The sequence below is a fragment of the Globicephala melas genome, chromosome 14 (assembly GCF_963455315.2).
Source record: "Globicephala melas chromosome 14, mGloMel1.2, whole genome shotgun sequence".
NCBI classification, from domain to species: domain Eukaryota; kingdom Metazoa; phylum Chordata; class Mammalia; order Artiodactyla; family Delphinidae; genus Globicephala; species Globicephala melas.
This window is the reverse complement of record NC_083327.1, coordinates 75,130,273-75,149,315: the sequence shown is the minus strand read 5'-3', so window position 1 is coordinate 75,149,315 and position 19,043 is coordinate 75,130,273. Positions and strand designations below refer to the sequence as shown.

The window sequence follows — 19,043 nt, the reverse complement described above, 5'->3', positions numbered from 1 at the left end:
TGATTTGGCATTAAGTCCTTTGGGAAAAAAGTAGGTCAGAGATAGCCGTTGTTCAGTGTTTCTATAAATGGAGCTTCTCTTTCAATTTGCAATAAACAGCCCTTTCTCCATCTGTCAGCCTTAGATCTAAGGGGCCATTAAGTATAGGCACTGAACATTTTAAATACCGACTTTTGGGTGACCTCAGGCATAATATAAGCATCTCCTCACTTTTTAGATGAACTGAAAGAAAAAGCACCGTGGAACCTTATTTACATTCTGTATTAGTTTGCGAGGGCTGCCGTTACAAAGTACGATATACTGGGCGCCATGAAATGAGAAATTTATTATCTCACAGTCCTTGAGACTAGACAGCCATGCTTCCTTCTGAGATTCTGGGCAGAATCCTTCTTTGCCTCTTCCTAGCCTCAGTTGGAGGCCTGGAGTACCTGAGGTTCCTTGGTCTGCAGCTGCATTAGTCCAGTCCCTGCCTCTGCGCCTGTCTGAGACTGTGTCCAAATTTCTCCTTCATGTAAGGACACTGGTCATATTGGATTAGGACCTACTCTCCACCCCCCCCCCCCCACCATGACCTCATTTAAACTTGACTACTTCTCTAAAGACCCTGTTTCCAAATAAGATCGCATCCTGAGGTACCGGGATTAAAACTTCCACGTATCTTGGGGGAGGAGCTCATGATTCAACCCAAATGTGCTCTATTAAGAGCACGTTTTGTTTTAAGACCAAGTCAGATTCATATACTCCTTTAAAAGGAACACTTTTGATTTTCCATGTTTGTTTTTAAATAATTTAAACTAATAATGACTTTGACATCTTCACAGTCATAAAATATCACTTTGGTGGCTGCTTTTATTCTTCTTCAGTTGTCTTTCCACCAATGGTGCTAAAAGATAACATGGAAACGCTTTCGAAATTGAAATTTGAGCCCATCTGTTTCCTTGTACACACTTTGGTGGGACTATTCATGAACTAAGATGAGGAGATAAGGAGGCAAAGAGGAAAAAGTAAATGTAATAATACACCCCAGAAACCATTCTTGAATTGATTTTCTAAAACTAGTTTGATAATCTCAAGCATAACGATAAATTAGTTATTTCCAAATACGCAACTAAAAGATTACAAAGAAAATCATCATTTCAAAATGAATGGCATTTAGTTTATTAATAGGATGTATTAATTTATTAATAACAAAGACGTAGCTATAGCAATGTCCATGCGGTTTAATGAAATTTTTGACAATATTTGTCGAAGTTCCTTCTTTTAGAAATGTATTTTGTCTAGTCGTACATCCATTCAATAAAGATTTTTAAATGTTGTTTGTATGCTTGCCAAGATTCTAGAATGTAGCAGTGAACAGAACAGGAAAAGTAACCCCTGCATTATGGTGTTTATATCCCAATGGAGGAGATGGACAGAGGAGAAGGAAAATAGCTGTTCTGTTGAGAGTAGACTGAAGAGGGACATGGGCCGAAGGAGGAAGATAAGGTAGGAGATTGTTGAGTCATCCAGGTGAGAGATGGCCGGCTTGCACCGAGGTCATAGCAGCGGAGGTGGTGAAAAATGGCTGGATTCTAGGTGAATTTTGAAAATAAAGCCAACACGATTTGTTGACAGATCAGCTGTGGAGTATCAGTAAAAGCGAGGAGTAAAGGATAACCCCAGCTTTGTCCTGAATAAAACAAATAACTTGAGGAGTGTGCTTCTTTTAAACTACATAGTGAAAAAAAAAAATCATTACATGTGAAAGTTGTTAAGAGCAGTTTTCCAGGCAGATTTAAAGCTGGGCTGGAGGGCAGTTACTGCCTTTGGGATATTTATTCTGAATTGAATTAAATAATTAAGGAAATGGAAATGCTTATGCAATCTGTCATAGGAAACAGAAAAGAATGGGAACTATGTTCTCACTTTTGCCAAGCAGAGGTGGAAAATAATCCCAGCAATGCTTTTCTAAAGGGAGTGAAGGGGAAACATATCATGCATAACATTTTAAAAAAAACGACTTCACCTTGTTTCTGGAAATACTGGTAATGTCTAATTAGATTTTCTGGATAAGATGACAGAAACTTTTAGAAGTTGAATTAATTTTTTTTTTTTTTTTTTGAGGTAGGGCTGGACCGTACAAGGAGCTGGTTTATTTATTTATTTATTTTTGCTGTGTTGGGTCTTCGTTTCTGTGCGAGGGCTTTCTCTACTTGTGGCAAGCGGGGGCCACTCTTCATCGCGGTGCGCGGGCCCCTCACTATCGCGGCCTCTCTTGTTTGCGGAGCACAGGCTCCAGACGCGCAGGCTCAGCGGCTATGGCTCACGGGCCCAGCCACAACGCGGCATGTGGGATCTTCCCGGACCGGGGCTCGAACCCGTGTCCCCTGCATCGGCAGGCGGACTCTCAACCACTGGGCCACCAGGGAAGCCCAGAAGTTGAATTAACTTTATCGGGCTCCTGTCAGTGGTTATGATGATGATTTTACAGACCTAGTCCAGCTGCTTTGGCATTTTTAGACAGTTTAGTGTGGCGGGCTCCTTGCCAACCATTGGGGGGTAGCTTGCTCCGCGTCTGCTGGTCAACCTCTCTTCCCTTCCCACTCTCCTCTTGGTTCCTGTTGTTTAGCTTGCTGTTCCTGCCCATCAGATAACTGGAAGAGCATGCGAACACTCTGGGCTGGTCCTGGGATGTGATGTTCCCCCATACCCTGTCTCTCAGCCTGTGAAATAGGCTGAAACCTGGAAAACGGAGGCGGGAGTGGTTGGTCTGGCTTGAGAAATGAGGGGCCATTGTGTGCACACAGGTTTCAAGGTGCCCGGAATACAGCTTGAGGTCCAGCCTCCGCACTGAGACCTCTTTATATACTACACAGGAGGCCGTCTGGGGAATATGTCAGGCCATGATTTTGCATCATTTTCAGCAAGATTGACTGTGCTTGACCATGTGTATGTCTCAAGTAAAGAAAAGCATTATCTGTGCCATGGGTTCTTTCTTTAGGTCTTTTCCAGTTCAGTTTTACTGGTATCACTAGGTATCCGGCAATCACAAATTTTAAACCCGAGGATATGTATTTAGTAATTTAAACTAAAATGCCATAATTTTTGTATTATACAATATTTTAAGAGCTCTTTCCCCAAGAGGGGAAAGCACTTAGTAAAAGACTGCCCAATAGTTGTGCAACTAAAAGTGATGATGGTAAGTGAGGACCTGGGTTGGTCCTGGAATGAGATGGGTGATTCAGCCCTTTCCTTTGCTGAGGACTAAACCCTTCATGCTGCAGAGCTCCTTGATAGCCCTGTGATATTTATACTAAGGGGCTCTAAGATTCTTGCAGATGTGTAGATAGCTGCTGATGGAGCCATGATAGGCTGGTAATGTTTCAAGGTAGCTTTGTACTTTTCCACATCACTGATTTTGATCAAACACCCAAAGCTTCTTTCTCCTTAATTGATGTACATGTGCTTGCCCTATTAATGCAAAGTTAAAAATGCTAAAAATAATTTTAGTACATTAACATTTTATAATTTTGGATATATAGGCATACACTTGTCCATGAAAAATGACTTTCTTTCTTTCTTCCTTTTTTTCTTTCCTCCCTCCCTCCCTCCTTCTCTTCCTTCCTTCCTTCTTCCTTCTCTTTCTTTTTTCTTTTCTTTCTTTTCTTTCTTTCTTTCTTTCTTTCTTTCTTTCTTTCTTTCTTTCTTTCTTTCTTTCTTTCTTTCTTTCTTTCTCTCTTTCTTTCTTTCTTTCATGTTTATCAATAATACTCAACTGTTTCTACCTTCTTCATTTACCAGTATCAATTGATCAAAAGTTTATAAAACATCTTATATTAAATACAGTCAGGTTCCCCTGAAAACGCACACTGGCATCAATAAAGAATGCATTTATTAGGACAGGAATAAAGACGCAGACGTAGAGAATGGACTTGAGGACACGGGGAGGGGGAAAGGTAAGCTGGGACAAAGGGAGAGAGTGGCGTGGACATATATACACCACCAAATGTAAAATAGATAGCTAGTGGGAAGCAGGTGCATAGCACAGGGAGATCAGCTTGGTGTTTGTGTCCACCTAGAGGGGTGGGATAGGGAGGGTGGGAGGGAGGGAGACGGAAGAGGGAAGAGTTATGGGAACATATATATATGAATAGCTGATTCACTTTGTTATAAGGCAGAAACTAACACACCATTGTAAAGCAATTATACTCCAATAAAGATGTTAAAAAATAACTGCATTTATTTTTGGTCGCTTATGTGAATCTCATCATGGAGTAGGAGGGCACTGAAATGTACATTGTTAAGTTCAGGAGAGTGTTTACAAAGTAATAACAAAAGAGGCACACATGTCAGTTGTGCTTTATTTTGTTGCAAGTGAATGAAATTGATTTTAAATGATGTAACTAAGAAGTGAGATCTAGTAAAAAGGTACAGAGCACCTCAGGGTATGGAAGGAAATGCTGACCGGGCAGGAAAGGGTTAACTCAGCAGACCTGGGTTGCTCAAACCCTGCACATTCCAAATAAAGACTTGCCTTTAAGAATGGTCCTTGACTGGCTTCTGGGAGATAACCTCTGGGCACTTGGAATATTCTGCCTGATAGGGGTGTTTTGTATGCCTGAGGCCTGGGGCCATGCTCTACTACTTGATAAAATCAATTTATCTTAATGAGTTGTACGGTGAACACCTGTTTTTGCTGGGGATAGGGACAGGGGAAGACAAGACTGAGTAGCTGAGGTCAGTTAGGCAGGTGCCACATGCCTACATGACAGACTCCAGATAAAAGCCCGGCATCAAGGTTCAGGTGTGCTCTCCTCGTTGGCAACACTTTACACCATTGCTGGGGAAAGTCAGCGTGTCCCTGTGCACATCCACTGGAGGGAACCAGTTACTCAGCACTGGAAGCTCTCATTTGGTTCCTCCTGGACTTTGTTCTGTGTGCCTTTTCCCTTTGCTGATTTTAATGTGTCCATTCGCTGTAATAAGCTGTAACCATGAGTATAGCAGCTTTTCTAGGTCCCCTGAGTCCATCTTGAGAGCCATCAAGCTAAGGAATGTCTTGGGGACCCCTGACACACTGACTAACCCAGGCAGGGAGAGTGGCTCTTGGGGTCTCAGCAGCAGGACCTGATGTCACTTGTCCTTAGGTCATTGCCATGTGACAACTTGGCTCCAGCCATCTTCTAGATTCAAGTAGAGAATGTGATGGGCCCAGCTCGGGTCACTCAGTTAACAAAAGATGAGGGTGTAGCACAGACATGGCCACAGGGGGCATGGTGTGAGCTGGGGTGATTTGTGTCTATTCCAATGTATACTTATATACATGTGCTTCTATTATGACTTTTTAGTCTTTCTTATATCCTACTATTATTTTTAGGCTTTCTTATATCCATTCATATAAAAGTGGCTTTTTGTTAATAAATATTTTGTTCCTAGTAGAGTGGCAGGCACCTTAGCTGATCAGTTAATACTTTTCATATTGCTGTTAAATAAAAATCACATTTATAGGTTTGTGTATTCAGGAAAAAAATGCTAATACCTATAATTTTATACTAAGCTTTCTAACAAGGTGGCTCAAAGTATAATAAACCTGGGCTCAAACCTAGTCACTTAGTAGGAGTGTGATCTAGGCTAATGGTTTGACCTCTGTGAGATTCAGATTCCTTGCTTTTAAAGAGGGGGTGATACCCCCATATGTGGTGGTTATGAATGTTGTGTGAGGTGACATGTACAATCCCTTAGCATTGAGATGTTCAACAACGTCTCATTCATTCTTTCCTACCCTTTCCATTCTCCTTCTTTGCTTCTTCCTTTCATTTCTATTAAAACACCTATTAAATTATATATAATGTGTAAATATCTAAGCCACAAACATCTAGTACATATTGGCGTTCACATATGTAGTCTGTAATAGTGACTACTTTGTCCTATTTACTTTATGCACCAACATTTTCATTTCTATGTAGTTTTTTCACTTATTTATTTCCTTCCAGTTTCATAGAGACAATTGACATATAGCACTGTGTAAGTTTAAGGTGTACAGCATGATGATTTGACTTACACACATCATGATAAGTTTAGTGAACACAATAAGTTTAGTGAACCTCCCTCATCTCCTATAGCTACAACATTAGACAAATAGAAAAAAAATTTTTTCCTTGTGAGAACTCTTCGGATTTACTCTCTGAACTTTCATATATAACAAACAGCAGTGTTACTGGTATTTATCGTGTGGTACATTAAATCCCTAGTACTTGTTTATCTTATAACTGGAAGTTTGTACTTTTTAACCAGCTTCATCCAATTCACCCACCCCCCCACCTCTGCTGTGCAGGTTCCCTCCCTCTTCCAGGCCAGCAGCTCTTCCTAGACAGCTGGACCAGAGAAGGACCCTGCCTCCTGCTGAACTGCCACAACCTTGTCCCCTGCCCGATGGCCCTGCTGGCCCATCCACAGCCCTGCCTTTAGTTGTCCTTGACCTCAGATTCTGGAGACCCGCCACAGCTGTGGGCTGCCTGAACCCTCACGAGGAGCAACAACTGCTGCTGCTCCCAGGCTCCTCCAGGGCCAAGTCCCCTTGAGAAAACAAAAAAATCTGACCTCTTTTTCTATGAGTTTGTTCATTTGTTTTTGAAGTATCATTGACCTACAGCATTGTTAGTTCCTGATATACAACATAGTGATTCCATATTTCTATACATTTCAAAATGATCACAACGATAAGTTTAGTTACTGTCACCATAAAAAGACATTACACAGTTACTGACTATATTCCTCACACTGTACATTTCATACCTATGACTCATTTATTTTGTAACTGGAAGTTTGTAGCTCTTAATCACCCTCACCTGTTTTTCTCCTGCCAACAACCCCCTTGCCTCTGGCAACTACCTGTTTTTTCTCTATATCTAGGAGTCTGTTTCTGTTTTGTTACGTTTGTTTATTTGTTTTGTTTTTTTAGATTCCACTTATAAGTGAAATCATACTGTATCTGTCTTTCTCTGTCTGACTTATTTCACTCATCATAATACCCTCTAGGTCCACCCATCATGTTGTCCTAAATGGCAAGATTTCACTCTTTTTATGGCTGAGTAATATTCCATTGTATACCACATCTTCTTTATCCATTCATCTATTGCTGGGCACAAAATGTAACAATTCTAAAATCTGTATGGAAACACAAAAGACCCCAAATAGCCCAAATAGTCCTGAGAAAGAACAACAAAGCTGAAGGCATCATACGCCCTGATTTTAAACTATAGTATGAAACTACAGTAATCAAAACAGCATGGTACTGGCACAAAAACAGACAAATAGATTAATGGAAGAGAATAGAGAGCCCATAAATGAACCCACATGTATATGGGCAGTTAATCTATGATAAAGGAGGTGAGGATATACAATGTGGAAAAGTCAGCCACTTCAGTAAATGGTGTTGGGAAAACTGGATAGCTACATGCAAAAAAAAATCAAACTGGACTTCTTTCTCATATCATACACAGAAATAAATCCAAAATGGATTAAAGACTTAAATGTAAGACTTGAAACCATAAAACTTCTGGAAGAAAACATAGGCAATATGCTCTTTGACATCAGTCTTAGTAATTTTTTTTTTTTTGGATATGTCTCCTCAAGCAAGGGAAACAAAAGCAAAAGTAAACAAATAGGACTACATCAAACTAAAAAGCTTTTGTACAGCGAAGGAAACTAACAACACAATGAAAAGGCTGCCTACTGAATGGGAGAAGATATTTGCAAATCTGATAGTGGGTTAATGTCCAAATTATACAAAGAACTCATGCAACTCAATATCAAAAAAACAAACAAAATACTATTGAAGAATGAGCAGAGGATCTGAATAGATATTTTCCCAGGAAAGACATACAGGTGGCCAACAGGCACATGAAAAGATGCTCAACATTGCTGATCATTGGGGAAATGCAAATCAAAACCACAATGAGATATCACCTCACACCTGTCAGAATGGCTATTATCATTTCTATATAGTTTTAAAATGTGAGAATTCCTTAAATTTTCATTTCGTGCCAAATAGTTATGCCTTTTTTTCATCAAAATTATCCTCATAATCCTTTTGTCCTGAGTGTTGCAGTTGTTTGTAGGGACATAAAATCAGCATGTTGTATAGCAAACATGGTCATCCTTATATGAATGAAAATATGAAAGTAGATGGTGGATAAGGATTAAACATGTATTGGTACTTATGAACTAGTAAAGTGACACAAGTTATTCACACACACACAGTGTTAAAGAATGGATTATTTTTCCCCGATACAGGAAATGGTCCGTAAAAATTATGCCAAAAATATCTGTGCTTTCTTAGATTTCATAAAGTTCAAGGAGAAACATTTGATCCCATTTAAGTCCTAAGAGAAAGGGAATGAATCTCATTACGTGGCGTTAAAAGGGCTGAAAAAATAAAGGGGGAGGAGAAAAAAAACAGGAAACAAAACTCTATGAGATCTGTTCCACTCTTAAGTTAACTACCAAGGGCATTGCCAGGCATGTGCATTTTCCCTGCGTTTCTAGAGACTTTAGACCAGGCAATACTCTGACAGCCAGAATTTAGGGCTTAAACCTAGTTTGAGGAGGGTTTCTAGAAGGGAGTAGCCACAGAAGCCAAGTACCTCTTTCTCTCTCCTTTTCTCCATCTTCCTCTCCCCTCACTCAGTCAGGACATTCCACTCTTTGAGCATCTCAGATTCAGCATGCATATCTGTAGAATATCTAAATGTGATTCACAGGACCAAGAATTTAATTCTTCCAAATACTGTGCAAAAGAAAGAGCTTATCATAATTTTATCTTAATAAAAAATAGATAGCTGAGGTCTTAAAAAGTGCCCAATAGATTTATTTCTGTCTAGTGCTTAAAACTGCAAATTCTCAAGCCGTCGGAACAAACCACATTATCTTTATTTTCCATTAACTCAGGCTCCAGTGAATTACCCTCATTTCTAACTCTTCCTTTTGGCCTCCAGCACCGTGACCTGAATCCTGCCAAGTAATCAGATCGATGTTGTGAATATATATATATATATATATGTCAAGAGAGGCATTTTAGATGAAAGGTTTTGTATTAAAACATTGTTTCAAAAAATAAATGTGATGCTGTCACAATAGTAAAGGCGCTCTCTAGTTGGTCATTTGCTATATGTAAACAGTACTTTATACAAAATGGGAAAGCAAAACTTGTCCAATAATTACTAGGACTTTTCTTATTCTGGTGTAATTTTTTTTTTTTTTTGCGGTATGCGGGCCTCTCACCGTTGTGGCCTCTCCCGCTGCGGAGCACAGGCTCCGGACGTGCAGGCTCAGCGGCCATAGCTCACGAGCCCAGCCGCTCCGTGGCACGCGGGATCCTCCCGGACTGGGGCACGAACCGCGTCCCCAGCATCGGCAGGCGGACTCCCAACCACTGTGCCACCAGGGAAGACCTGGTGTAATTTTTGATAAAGTGTGTTGATAAATAAAGTGGTTTACACAATAGTTACATTATGTACAATTGGATAGATAGAAAAATAAAGATCATTCTCTAGTATTCACTTTTAATTAATTAATTAATTTTTATTTATTTTCAGCTGCACTGGGTCTTTGTTGCTGCCTGCGGGCTTTCTCTAGTTGCGGCGAGCAGGGGCTACTCTTTGTTGCCGTGCGCAGGCCTCTCATTGCAGTGGCTTCTCTTGTTGCGGAGCACGGGCTCTAGGCGCGCGGGCTTCAGTAGTTGTGGCATGCGGGCTCAGTAGTTGTGGTGCACGGGCTTAGTTGCTCCGTGGCATGTGGGATCTTCCCGGACCAGGGCTCAAACCCGTGTACCCTGCATTGACAGGAAGATTCTTAACAACTGAGCCACCAGGGAAGCCCTAGTATTCACTTTTGCTAGCTCTTTGCAGGAAAGGTGGCCAGAGGCTTATTTTCTTCCTCTTTTACTGGTTGAGGTAGTAAGTCGAGAATTTATTACATGCTAGGTTCTATAATTCAGAGTGTTGAAGATACAATAGCTGCATATTATTAATTACATAAACATTTTTATTTTAGAGAAAAATGTTTTCTCCAATTTCTATTTAGTCTGCTAATAGCCATCAGACTACATCTCTTTACTTTGTGTAGGAAGATACTGGCGAAAAATTTTTCAGAAGCAACTCATATTTCCTATAAAAAGAAATTTTTGCCTCGTGTCCTTATTTGTGTACATCTCTCCAAGATTCCAAAAGGTATTTGCAAATAAGCATCACATATCTGTTGAGATATCTACGTGTTTACTACCAACTAGTGCTAAGCGCTGTGCCTAGTATTATGTATTTAAATATATATTCAACTTCCTTGTCCTCCAGAAGTCCCATGATCTGAATTCCTGGGCATACAACTTTATAAATAACTATAATGCAATGCGGTCATTATAATCAGAACAAATGCACTTAAGACAAAATAAGTAATTTAATTCTAGTTGGAAAACTGGAAAAGATTACATAAGAGCCCAGTCATAAAAACTGACCAGGAATTTGCTAAATGGGAAAAGAGGAAAGTGAGACTATTCTAGGCATTTCTGTTCTTGAAATAAAAACTACCTATTCTTTTTTTCCCAAACACAGACTAGGAACTCATTCCTTCAACAAGTTTTTAATGAGTTCCTACTGTGAACAAGACATTCAGAAGCAAGATGCTTCTATGTGTTGCGCTGTAGTCTGTGATTGCCTAGAACCTGGAGAACGTTTTTCTTTACCCATCATATATATGTACTACATTTTAAGAACCATTAATACGGGCATAGGGACTGCAAAGGTAATTTTTTTTTTTTTTTTTTTTTTTTTACAAAACTTCATTCAGTCAGTCAGCAGTGAATGTTGTGTGCCTGCCATGTGCTCAACAATGTTTAGGAAAGAACACTTACCTGCAAGGAAGGATTCAAGAGTCACATCTAGGGCTTCCCTGGTGGCACAGTTGTTGAGAGTCTGCCTGCCGATGCAGGGGACACGGGTTCGTGCCCCGGTCCGGGAAGATCCCACATGCCGCAGAACGGCTAGGCCCGTGAGCCATGGCTGCTGAGCCTGTGCTCCACAACGGGAGAGGCCACAACAGTGAGAGGCCCACATACCGCAAAAAAAAAAAAAAAAAAAAAAAAAAGAGAGTCACATCTATCCAGACAAAATTTTGTAAAGAATGGAGGAGTCATGATTGAGTTTGGTGAATGGCTACAGTTAGGAAGAAAGGAGAGAGAGAGAAGGAGAAGAAATCTGTGAACCAGGCAGACTGATCGAAGAAGTTTGGGGAGGAACAGCTCAAGGAGAAGTTGGTAGCAACAATATCCAGTGCAGAGGGACTGATGGGCTACTGACTTGTTCAGCGGTCAGAGCTGACCTAGAGGCCACCTATAGGAGTGGCTAGAGGGGCAGAGAGCATGTGGACCACAAGCAGGAATGCAAGAGGACACACATGAGGGGCAGAACGGGGTCGAGAGAGAATGTTCTGCAAAGTGGTAGAGACCTGTGTACGTTTAAAGTCAGAATGGATGGATGGATGCAATCTATCGTGTTTTTTTTTTTTTTTTTTGGTGTCCAATTTCTTGGACTCTTTATTATTTCATGAAAATTCCCTGCTTTGCTTTGTTTAAGTTTTAAAATATATTTTCAGGTTAACACAATACATGAAAAATTTCATTTGTATTTGTTCACAGAATACATCACATATTTATTAACTTTCCCCCTCATTATTCCACTGTATTTGTATTATTAGGATACAAATGGACATTTTGAAAGAGAAATAGATCATATTTTTAATGATTATATACAGTTAATACAATAATTTTGATTCTTATCACATCAAATATTTTGCATTGTAAAGGCTCATTTTATTCTGAATAATTTTATTTATATGCTTAGAATATAAAGTCACTATTACGTTCTTGCTGTATAAATAGTAAGCAGTGTGAATAGTGGAATTTAAAAGAGAAAGCTTGAAAATGAAAACTATTATTTTTGAACATGTATTTTGCAGCATGAGAACAAAATGTATTCAGCTGTTCGTTTTATAAAGAGGAAAAAAATGCATTCACAATTAGAATTGTACCATTCAGAGACAGTAGTTCATGCAGTCATAAGAGAATATAAATGTGCCACATCAGTGGGTAGACAAAGTCCCATTTCAGTAAAACATTTGGTGATTAAATATCTCTACAAAGAACTTTCTTTCTTTCTTTCTTTTTCTTTCTTTCTTTCTTTCTTTCTTTCTCTTTCTTTCTTTCTTTCTTTCTTTCTTTCCTTCTTTATTTCTTTCTTTCCTTCCTTCTTTCATTCTTCCTTCCTTTTCTTTCTTTCTTTCTTTTGTTCTCTCTCTCTTTCTTTCTTTCTTCCTTCCCTCCCTCCCTCCCTGCCTTCCTTCCTTTTTCTTTCTTGAAAGAAAGAAAGACAATTGAAAGTCAAGTAGACAGCATTAGGCCTTTAACATGTTCAGTGAGAATTAGAAAACTACAGAGCTTGATCCAGGTTATAAATTTTTTTTTTTTTGGCCGTACGCGGGCCTCCCACTGTTGTGGCCTCTCCCGTTGTGGAGCACAGGCTCTGGACACGCAGGCTCAGCGGCCATGTCTCACAGGCCTAGCCACTTCGCGGCATGTGGGATCTTCCCGGACCGGGGCACGAACCCGTGTCCCCTGCATTGGCAGGCGGACTCTCAACCAGTGCGCCACCAGGGAAGCCCTATAAATTTTTTAAAATTCATATTCTGTGAGAAATCTGAGGGCACCTAATTACTGTTGACCATCAACTTTGACTTCATCGCTTTTTTACTTTCTTCTGAGGCAAGAGATACACCTAATTTCAAGATTTCATGAACTCTAGTATACTAAGTATTTTCATAATCTTCATAAAAAAACAAAAGACCCTCCACGAGTTGAAAATGGGCTTTGACTGTTTCTCCAGTAGTCGTGATAGATTTGCCTTGATCGGTCTGTACTCTTGTGCTTTTGATCCTTTGGGTTCAGTGCCACGCTGTGAGAGAGGTTTGCTGGATTTGCCAGCCTGTGCAACAGAACGGACGTGGCCAGCTAACCCACAGGAGGTTCAACCTGTCCCTCTGGCTGTTGTAACAATGGTCCCACAGCAGGTCACTGAGTTAACGAGGTTACCCTGGAGAGAATGTTCAAGGAAATTTGGCACCTGCCTCAGCCCAGTAATGTGCTCACTCAGGGTGAAGGTTTGGAGGTTGGTCCAGTTTATCTGGGGTACCACCTGTTCCCTGTTTACGTCCGTCCTGCTTTAACCTCTCTCTTATCTTTTATGTTTATAGTATCCTCTTTTCCTTCCCTTATCCCACACCATCCCACTCTTGTCAAAACTCCCTTTCTAGAAAGACACTGGTGTGTATGTGAAAGCCCAGGCATGAGGTTCTTGAATGTGAAGTTTACCTCCAAAGGGTCGTTTTTCTCTTTGCAGCCATCAAAAGGTAATGGCCAACCATATCCCAAATAAAGGATTTTGGCATTTAGACATTTTTCTTCAAATTTTGCCACAGTGAGTAACAAATGTCTGACAGAGAGTAAGAGAAGTATTTTTTGCATTTATTTATTTTTTTATTTTATAGCGGAAACCCCCAATGGTGGTAGATGATCTTTTTGAAGACATGAAAGATGGTGTGAAGCTGCTCGCTCTGCTGGAGGTCCTGTCTGGGCAGAAACTGGTAAGGATGTTTTCTGTGACCAGACTTGTCAAACTGTTCCCATTTGGAATTTGGGGGCTATGGAGTTGGGAGTATAAGGGGTGCTACCCACGTGAGGGACATTTTTTCTCTTTTGCGGTTGGTAATACACAGGAAGCACTAGTCTATCGGTCACTTCTGGGAACAAGGAATAAATTTCCTTTCTCATTCCTGCACACCTATAGTAGATTTAAAACATTATGTATAGTGGTAGTAATCCTAGAAGTAAGAGTAAAGAACTTCATCGATTATCAGTCCTGGTTAACTACTGCATCTGTACGGCATCCAGGAAGATTTGTTGGAAATTAACATCTAATGCACTTTAAGTGCTTACTTTCCATTTGGAAAGGATTGTTGGTCCGTATCTGTGTATTTATATAGCTGTTGAAAATTAAGCCTTGAAATCAGCGTGGCATTTTTCATCCGCTTATGGACATTCTCTGTCATCCGTCGTTTGTAATAGGAACAGCATGTTCAGAATCATTTGTTGTTAAGCTCAATGGAACCAGCAGAGTGAAAAACAAATTGACAGTGACCTATAAAATCTATTTTTCTACATTACTCGAATAATAAAATATTTATTTCTTTCTGGCTTATGGTTTTTCATTTCAGAGTAGTAGAGAAGTAAGTAGTTTGCAAACATAGATTATTTATGTGATGTTTACCATAATTTTTAAAAGGCTCTCAGGAAATAATCTTCAGAATGTTGTGTAATACACTAGACATGGGGTCCAAAATTGGGGGTACTTATTTTTTCTTAATCTGTTGCATCATGACAAAGAGCTACACAGTCATTATTACTTGGATAATTGATTTTTGTTTGTTTGTTTGTTTTGCGGTACGCGGGCCTCTCACTGCTGTGGCCTCTCCCGCCGCGGAGCACAGGCTCCAGGCGCGCAGGCCCAGCGGCCATGGCTTACGGGCCCAGCCGCTCCGCCGCAAGTGGGATCCTCCCAGACCGGGGCATGAACCCGTGTCCCCTGCATCGGCAGGCGGACTCTCAACCACTGCGCCACCAGGGAAGCCCTAATTGATTTTTTAAAAAGTGTTTTTGCCTGATCATAAATTTCCAGTTCATTTCTTGTGGGGAGCCTTCACCATAGCTTTTGTAACAGAGTTGTTTCTGGGAAGATACAAACTGATGATAATAATTTTGTGTAAGTCATTATCTACTTGAATTCATAGTATAGCGGATGCTTTTGGTGCCCCCAGCGCCATCTCAGATCACCTCTGATTCCAGTAGCCGCAGGAGTGGACGTGATCCACACCCTCCATCAGCATCTCAACTCAAGCACTGGCAGCCCATCTCTGGGTTTCTGCCCTCAGGGCTTTTGTCAAAGCTGCAAGTTGCCCACAAGGCAGCCCTGAAGTGTGGGAGAGTTAATGGTCCCAAACGGGATGGGAGTCTGAATAAAAATTCCAGCCTGGCTTTTGTAGGAGGGATGATTCCAAGGTTTATTTCACACATGAGGTAGAGTGCCCCATTGGATCCCCAGCAGAACTGAGCTGTGGTTGCCCATTGTGGAGACCCTTAATAGCACATCGTATCATTATTGATTATTATTTATTGATTTTTCCTCCTTCCCTGTCTCACTCTCCATGCATCCTCACTCCTGCTACCTGGGATCACCTCCTCGATCACCTGCATGTACCCCTGTTCTTATCTCAGGCTCCACATTGGGAGAGATCAAAGAAGACACATATGAAAAGCCAGCTTGGAGTAAACAGATATATGCATGAGCTAAATTAACTGGATTAACATTAGGATGTGGGAGTCATCGACCTGAAATATATACTCCCTGGTGGCCTGTTGTAACTGGCTATCTTCATATACCCTCCTGAATTAAGCTATTTACTTGAATTGAAGGAATCTTCATTACAATTCAAATGGGTATTTAAGAAGCCTGTCATTCTAAGTGTCATTATGATTCTGCCATTGTACTCGGCCAACGGTATACAGAAACCTCAGTGGGCATTACCTGCCAAGTTAAGTGATTCTAGAAAGAGCGTATATTTTGATACAAGAATCCTACTTCTGTTTAAGTGCCCTACTCATTTAGATGTGTTTATAATGATAGGATCTGGAAGCTAGAAGCAATTTCAGAAAGAATCTCAATATTCTCATTTAAGAGGTAGAAAAACTGAGACACAGAAGGACAGTTTCTGATTTAACCTTTATTATTTATTTTTACTGAGCCCTTCAAGATTCTGAATTATATAAAATGAAATTACTCTGAAATTATAAATAAACCATCGCAATGGTTATTTAAATTTTGTACATGTAGACATTTTGGTTCAGGACCACATTAAGATGAAAAGCATCATTTAAAGGACTGAGTATCCTAGGCATTCTTGTAGAGCTTTCAAAGATAGAATGTGAACAAAAGCATTTCCCTCAGGAACATTAGCAATGTTTGGGAAATCTCATACGTACAACTCTATTAAAGAGCAGTATACTTTAACATCATGATTCACATAGCCCAGGACTGACTTTGACCATGATCATCTGGGAAATTCAGCCAAATACCTTAGTATTCCCTTTACCACCAGCATCTCAAGGTAAGGGAGGACTCTCAGTATCTTAGTTTCTTTTAATAACCTATTGTGACTCTCTTGTCTATGATTTTATTTCAGATGCTAGGGAGTTTTAAGTTTTTATGATTATTATTGGATTTCTCTATGCCCTTTGATTATTATTTGTAGAACATTTACTCTTTGAATGGATCGGTGATTATATATCTTTAATCACACATAAAGATAGGAACACTAAATTAATTTTATACTTAGGATTTTTTTTAAGAATGTGAAGAATTCCATAGAAAAATTAAAAATAATCGAAGCAATATGAATAGAGCTTAAGGACTGCAGAGAAATTCATTTCTTATCTATTTTGTTAACCTTCTGTATAGTATTATTAAAGACTCCTTAACACTCTGCGTTCAAGAGGAGCCTAAAAGGGCTTCCCTGGTGGTGCAGTGGTTGAGAGTCCGCCTGCTGATGCTGGGGACACGGGTTCGTGCCCCGGTCTGGGAAGATCCCACATGCTGCGGAGCGGCTGGGTCCGTGAGCCATGGCCACTGAGCCTGCGCGTCCGGAGCCTGTGCTCCGCAACGGGAGAGGCCACAACAGTGAGAGGCCTGCGTACCGCAAAAAAAAAAAAAAAAAAAAAAAAGAGGAGCCTAAAAATCCACTTAAAAGTACACATGGGCATTCTTAGGAAATTGAAGGCCCTTGCATGTTCACCAGGTGACTTTGTTAAACATCAATCATATATTGAGAGTAGAACTCAAGTCTGCCGCTGGGTTTGGCATTATCTTTTGACTGTTCAGCTAACATATCTGGAGTCTCTATTATGGAAAAGGCACTGCCTTTGCCCTCTAAGGAGAACAAAGGTGAATGAAGTATGGTTGGTGCCCTCAAAGAGCTTGTAGCCTGGTTGGGAGGATCACTGTGTTAACTAGGGTAGGTCAGTTGTGTTAAAATAGATGCAAATATGGGGTAGAACTATACAATAGGTGTTTATACCTTGCTCTTTTAGCCAGGATACAGCCAAAGAAGAAAAGCAGAGAAAAGGTATTTGCTTTACTAGATATCAGGTCTTACAGTGAAGCTGTATCACATAAGATAGTGTGGTGTTAATACAGGGCTGAGCATATTGACTAATGCAATAGAGTTGAGAAACAGACCAAGGCATGAATGGAAATTTAGTTTATGTCAGAGGTGGATGTCAGATCTGGGAAGGAAAGATGGCTCAATAAATGGAAGAGCAAGAAAAAGGTATAGTTGGATCCTTATCTCTTGGCCTCTATAGAAATCAAATATACATGGATAAAGGCCCTAATGGCAAAAATACTTTAAACCCTTAGAAAATATAGGTGAATATCTCTGAGACATCAGGACAGGGAAAAAAATAAGGCAAAAAATATTAACTATAAAAGATTGTTACCTTTGACTATTTTAAAATTCAAAACAGTTTTTAATCAAAAAACTTTAAAGAAAGTGACAAAAAAGTTAAAAATTGGTCAAAGATATTCACAATACAGGTTAAAAAAGGATTAAGAAAGGATTATATCAAGAATATATGAGGTACATCTTCAAAACAATGAGTACAAACAACCCAAGAAAACTGGACAGCTACATGTAAAAGAATGAAATTAGAACACTCCCTAACACCATACACAAAAATAAGCTCAAAATAGATTAAAGACCTAAACGTAAGGCCGGACACTATATAACTCTTAGAGGAAAGCATAGGCACAACACTCTTTGACATAAATCTCAGCAAGATCTTTTTTGACCCACCTCCTAGAGTAATGGAAATAAAAACAAAAATAAACAAATGGAGGAACCTCCCCATACTGTTCTCCAGTTACATTCCCACCAACAGTGCAAGAGGGTTCCCTTTTCTCCACACCCTCTCCAGCATTTACTGTTTGCAGATTTTTTGATGATGGCCATTCTGACCAGTACGAGGTGATATGTCACTGTAGTTTTGATTTGCATTTCTCTAATGATTAGTAATGTTGAGCATCTTTTCAGGTGTTTGTTGGCAATCTGTATATCTTCCTTGGAGAAAAGTCTATTTAGGTCTTCTGCCCATTTTTGGATTGGGTTGTTTGTTTTTTTGATATTGAGCTGCATGAGCTGCTTGTATATTTTGGAGATTAATCCTTTGTCAGTTGCTTCGTTTGCAAATATTTTCTCCCATTCTGAGGGTTGTCTTTTCATCTTGTTTATGATTTCCTTTGCTGTGCAGAAACCCTGAGAAAACCATAATTCAAAAAGAGTCATGTACCACAATGTTCATTGCAGCACTATTTAATAGCCAGGACATGGAAGCAACCTAAGTGTCCATCGACAGATGAATGGATAAAGAAGATGTGGCACATATATACAATGGAATATTACTCAGCCGTAAAAAGAAACGAAATTGAGTTATTTGTAGTGAGGTGGATGTACCTAGAGTCTGTCATACAGAGTGAAGTAAGTCAGAAAGAGAAAAACACTGTATGCTAACACATATATATGGAATCTAAAAAAAAAAAAGAAAGGTTCTGAAGAACCTAGGGGTAGGACAAGAATAAAGACGCAGACTTAGAGAATGGACTTGAGGACATGGGGAGGATGAAGGGTAAGCTGGGACGAAGTGAGAGAGTGGCATTGACATATAGACACTACCAAATATAAAATAGATAGCTAGTGGGAAGCAGCCGCATAGCACAGGGAGATCAGCTCAGTGCTTTGTGACCGCCTGGAGGGGTGGGATAGGGAGGGTGGGAGGGAGACACAAGAGGGAGGAGATATGGGGATATATGTATACGTATAGCTGATTCACTTTGTTATACAGCAGCAACTAA

The 19,043-nt window shown here is 40.0% G+C and overlaps 1 protein-coding gene across 1 annotated transcript in view; it reads left to right on the top strand.

The window, feature by feature from the left end:
- Nucleotides 1-19,043, top strand: part of SYNE1 (spectrin repeat containing nuclear envelope protein 1) — a 457,576-nt gene that overhangs the window by 81,205 nt on the left and 357,328 nt on the right. Inside the window, exon 3 of the mRNA XM_060283256.2 lies at nucleotides 13,573-13,668. Within this exon, the coding sequence (XP_060139239.1) occupies nucleotides 13,573-13,668 (96 nt within the window). The remainder of the gene's footprint in view (nucleotides 1-13,572; nucleotides 13,669-19,043) is intronic.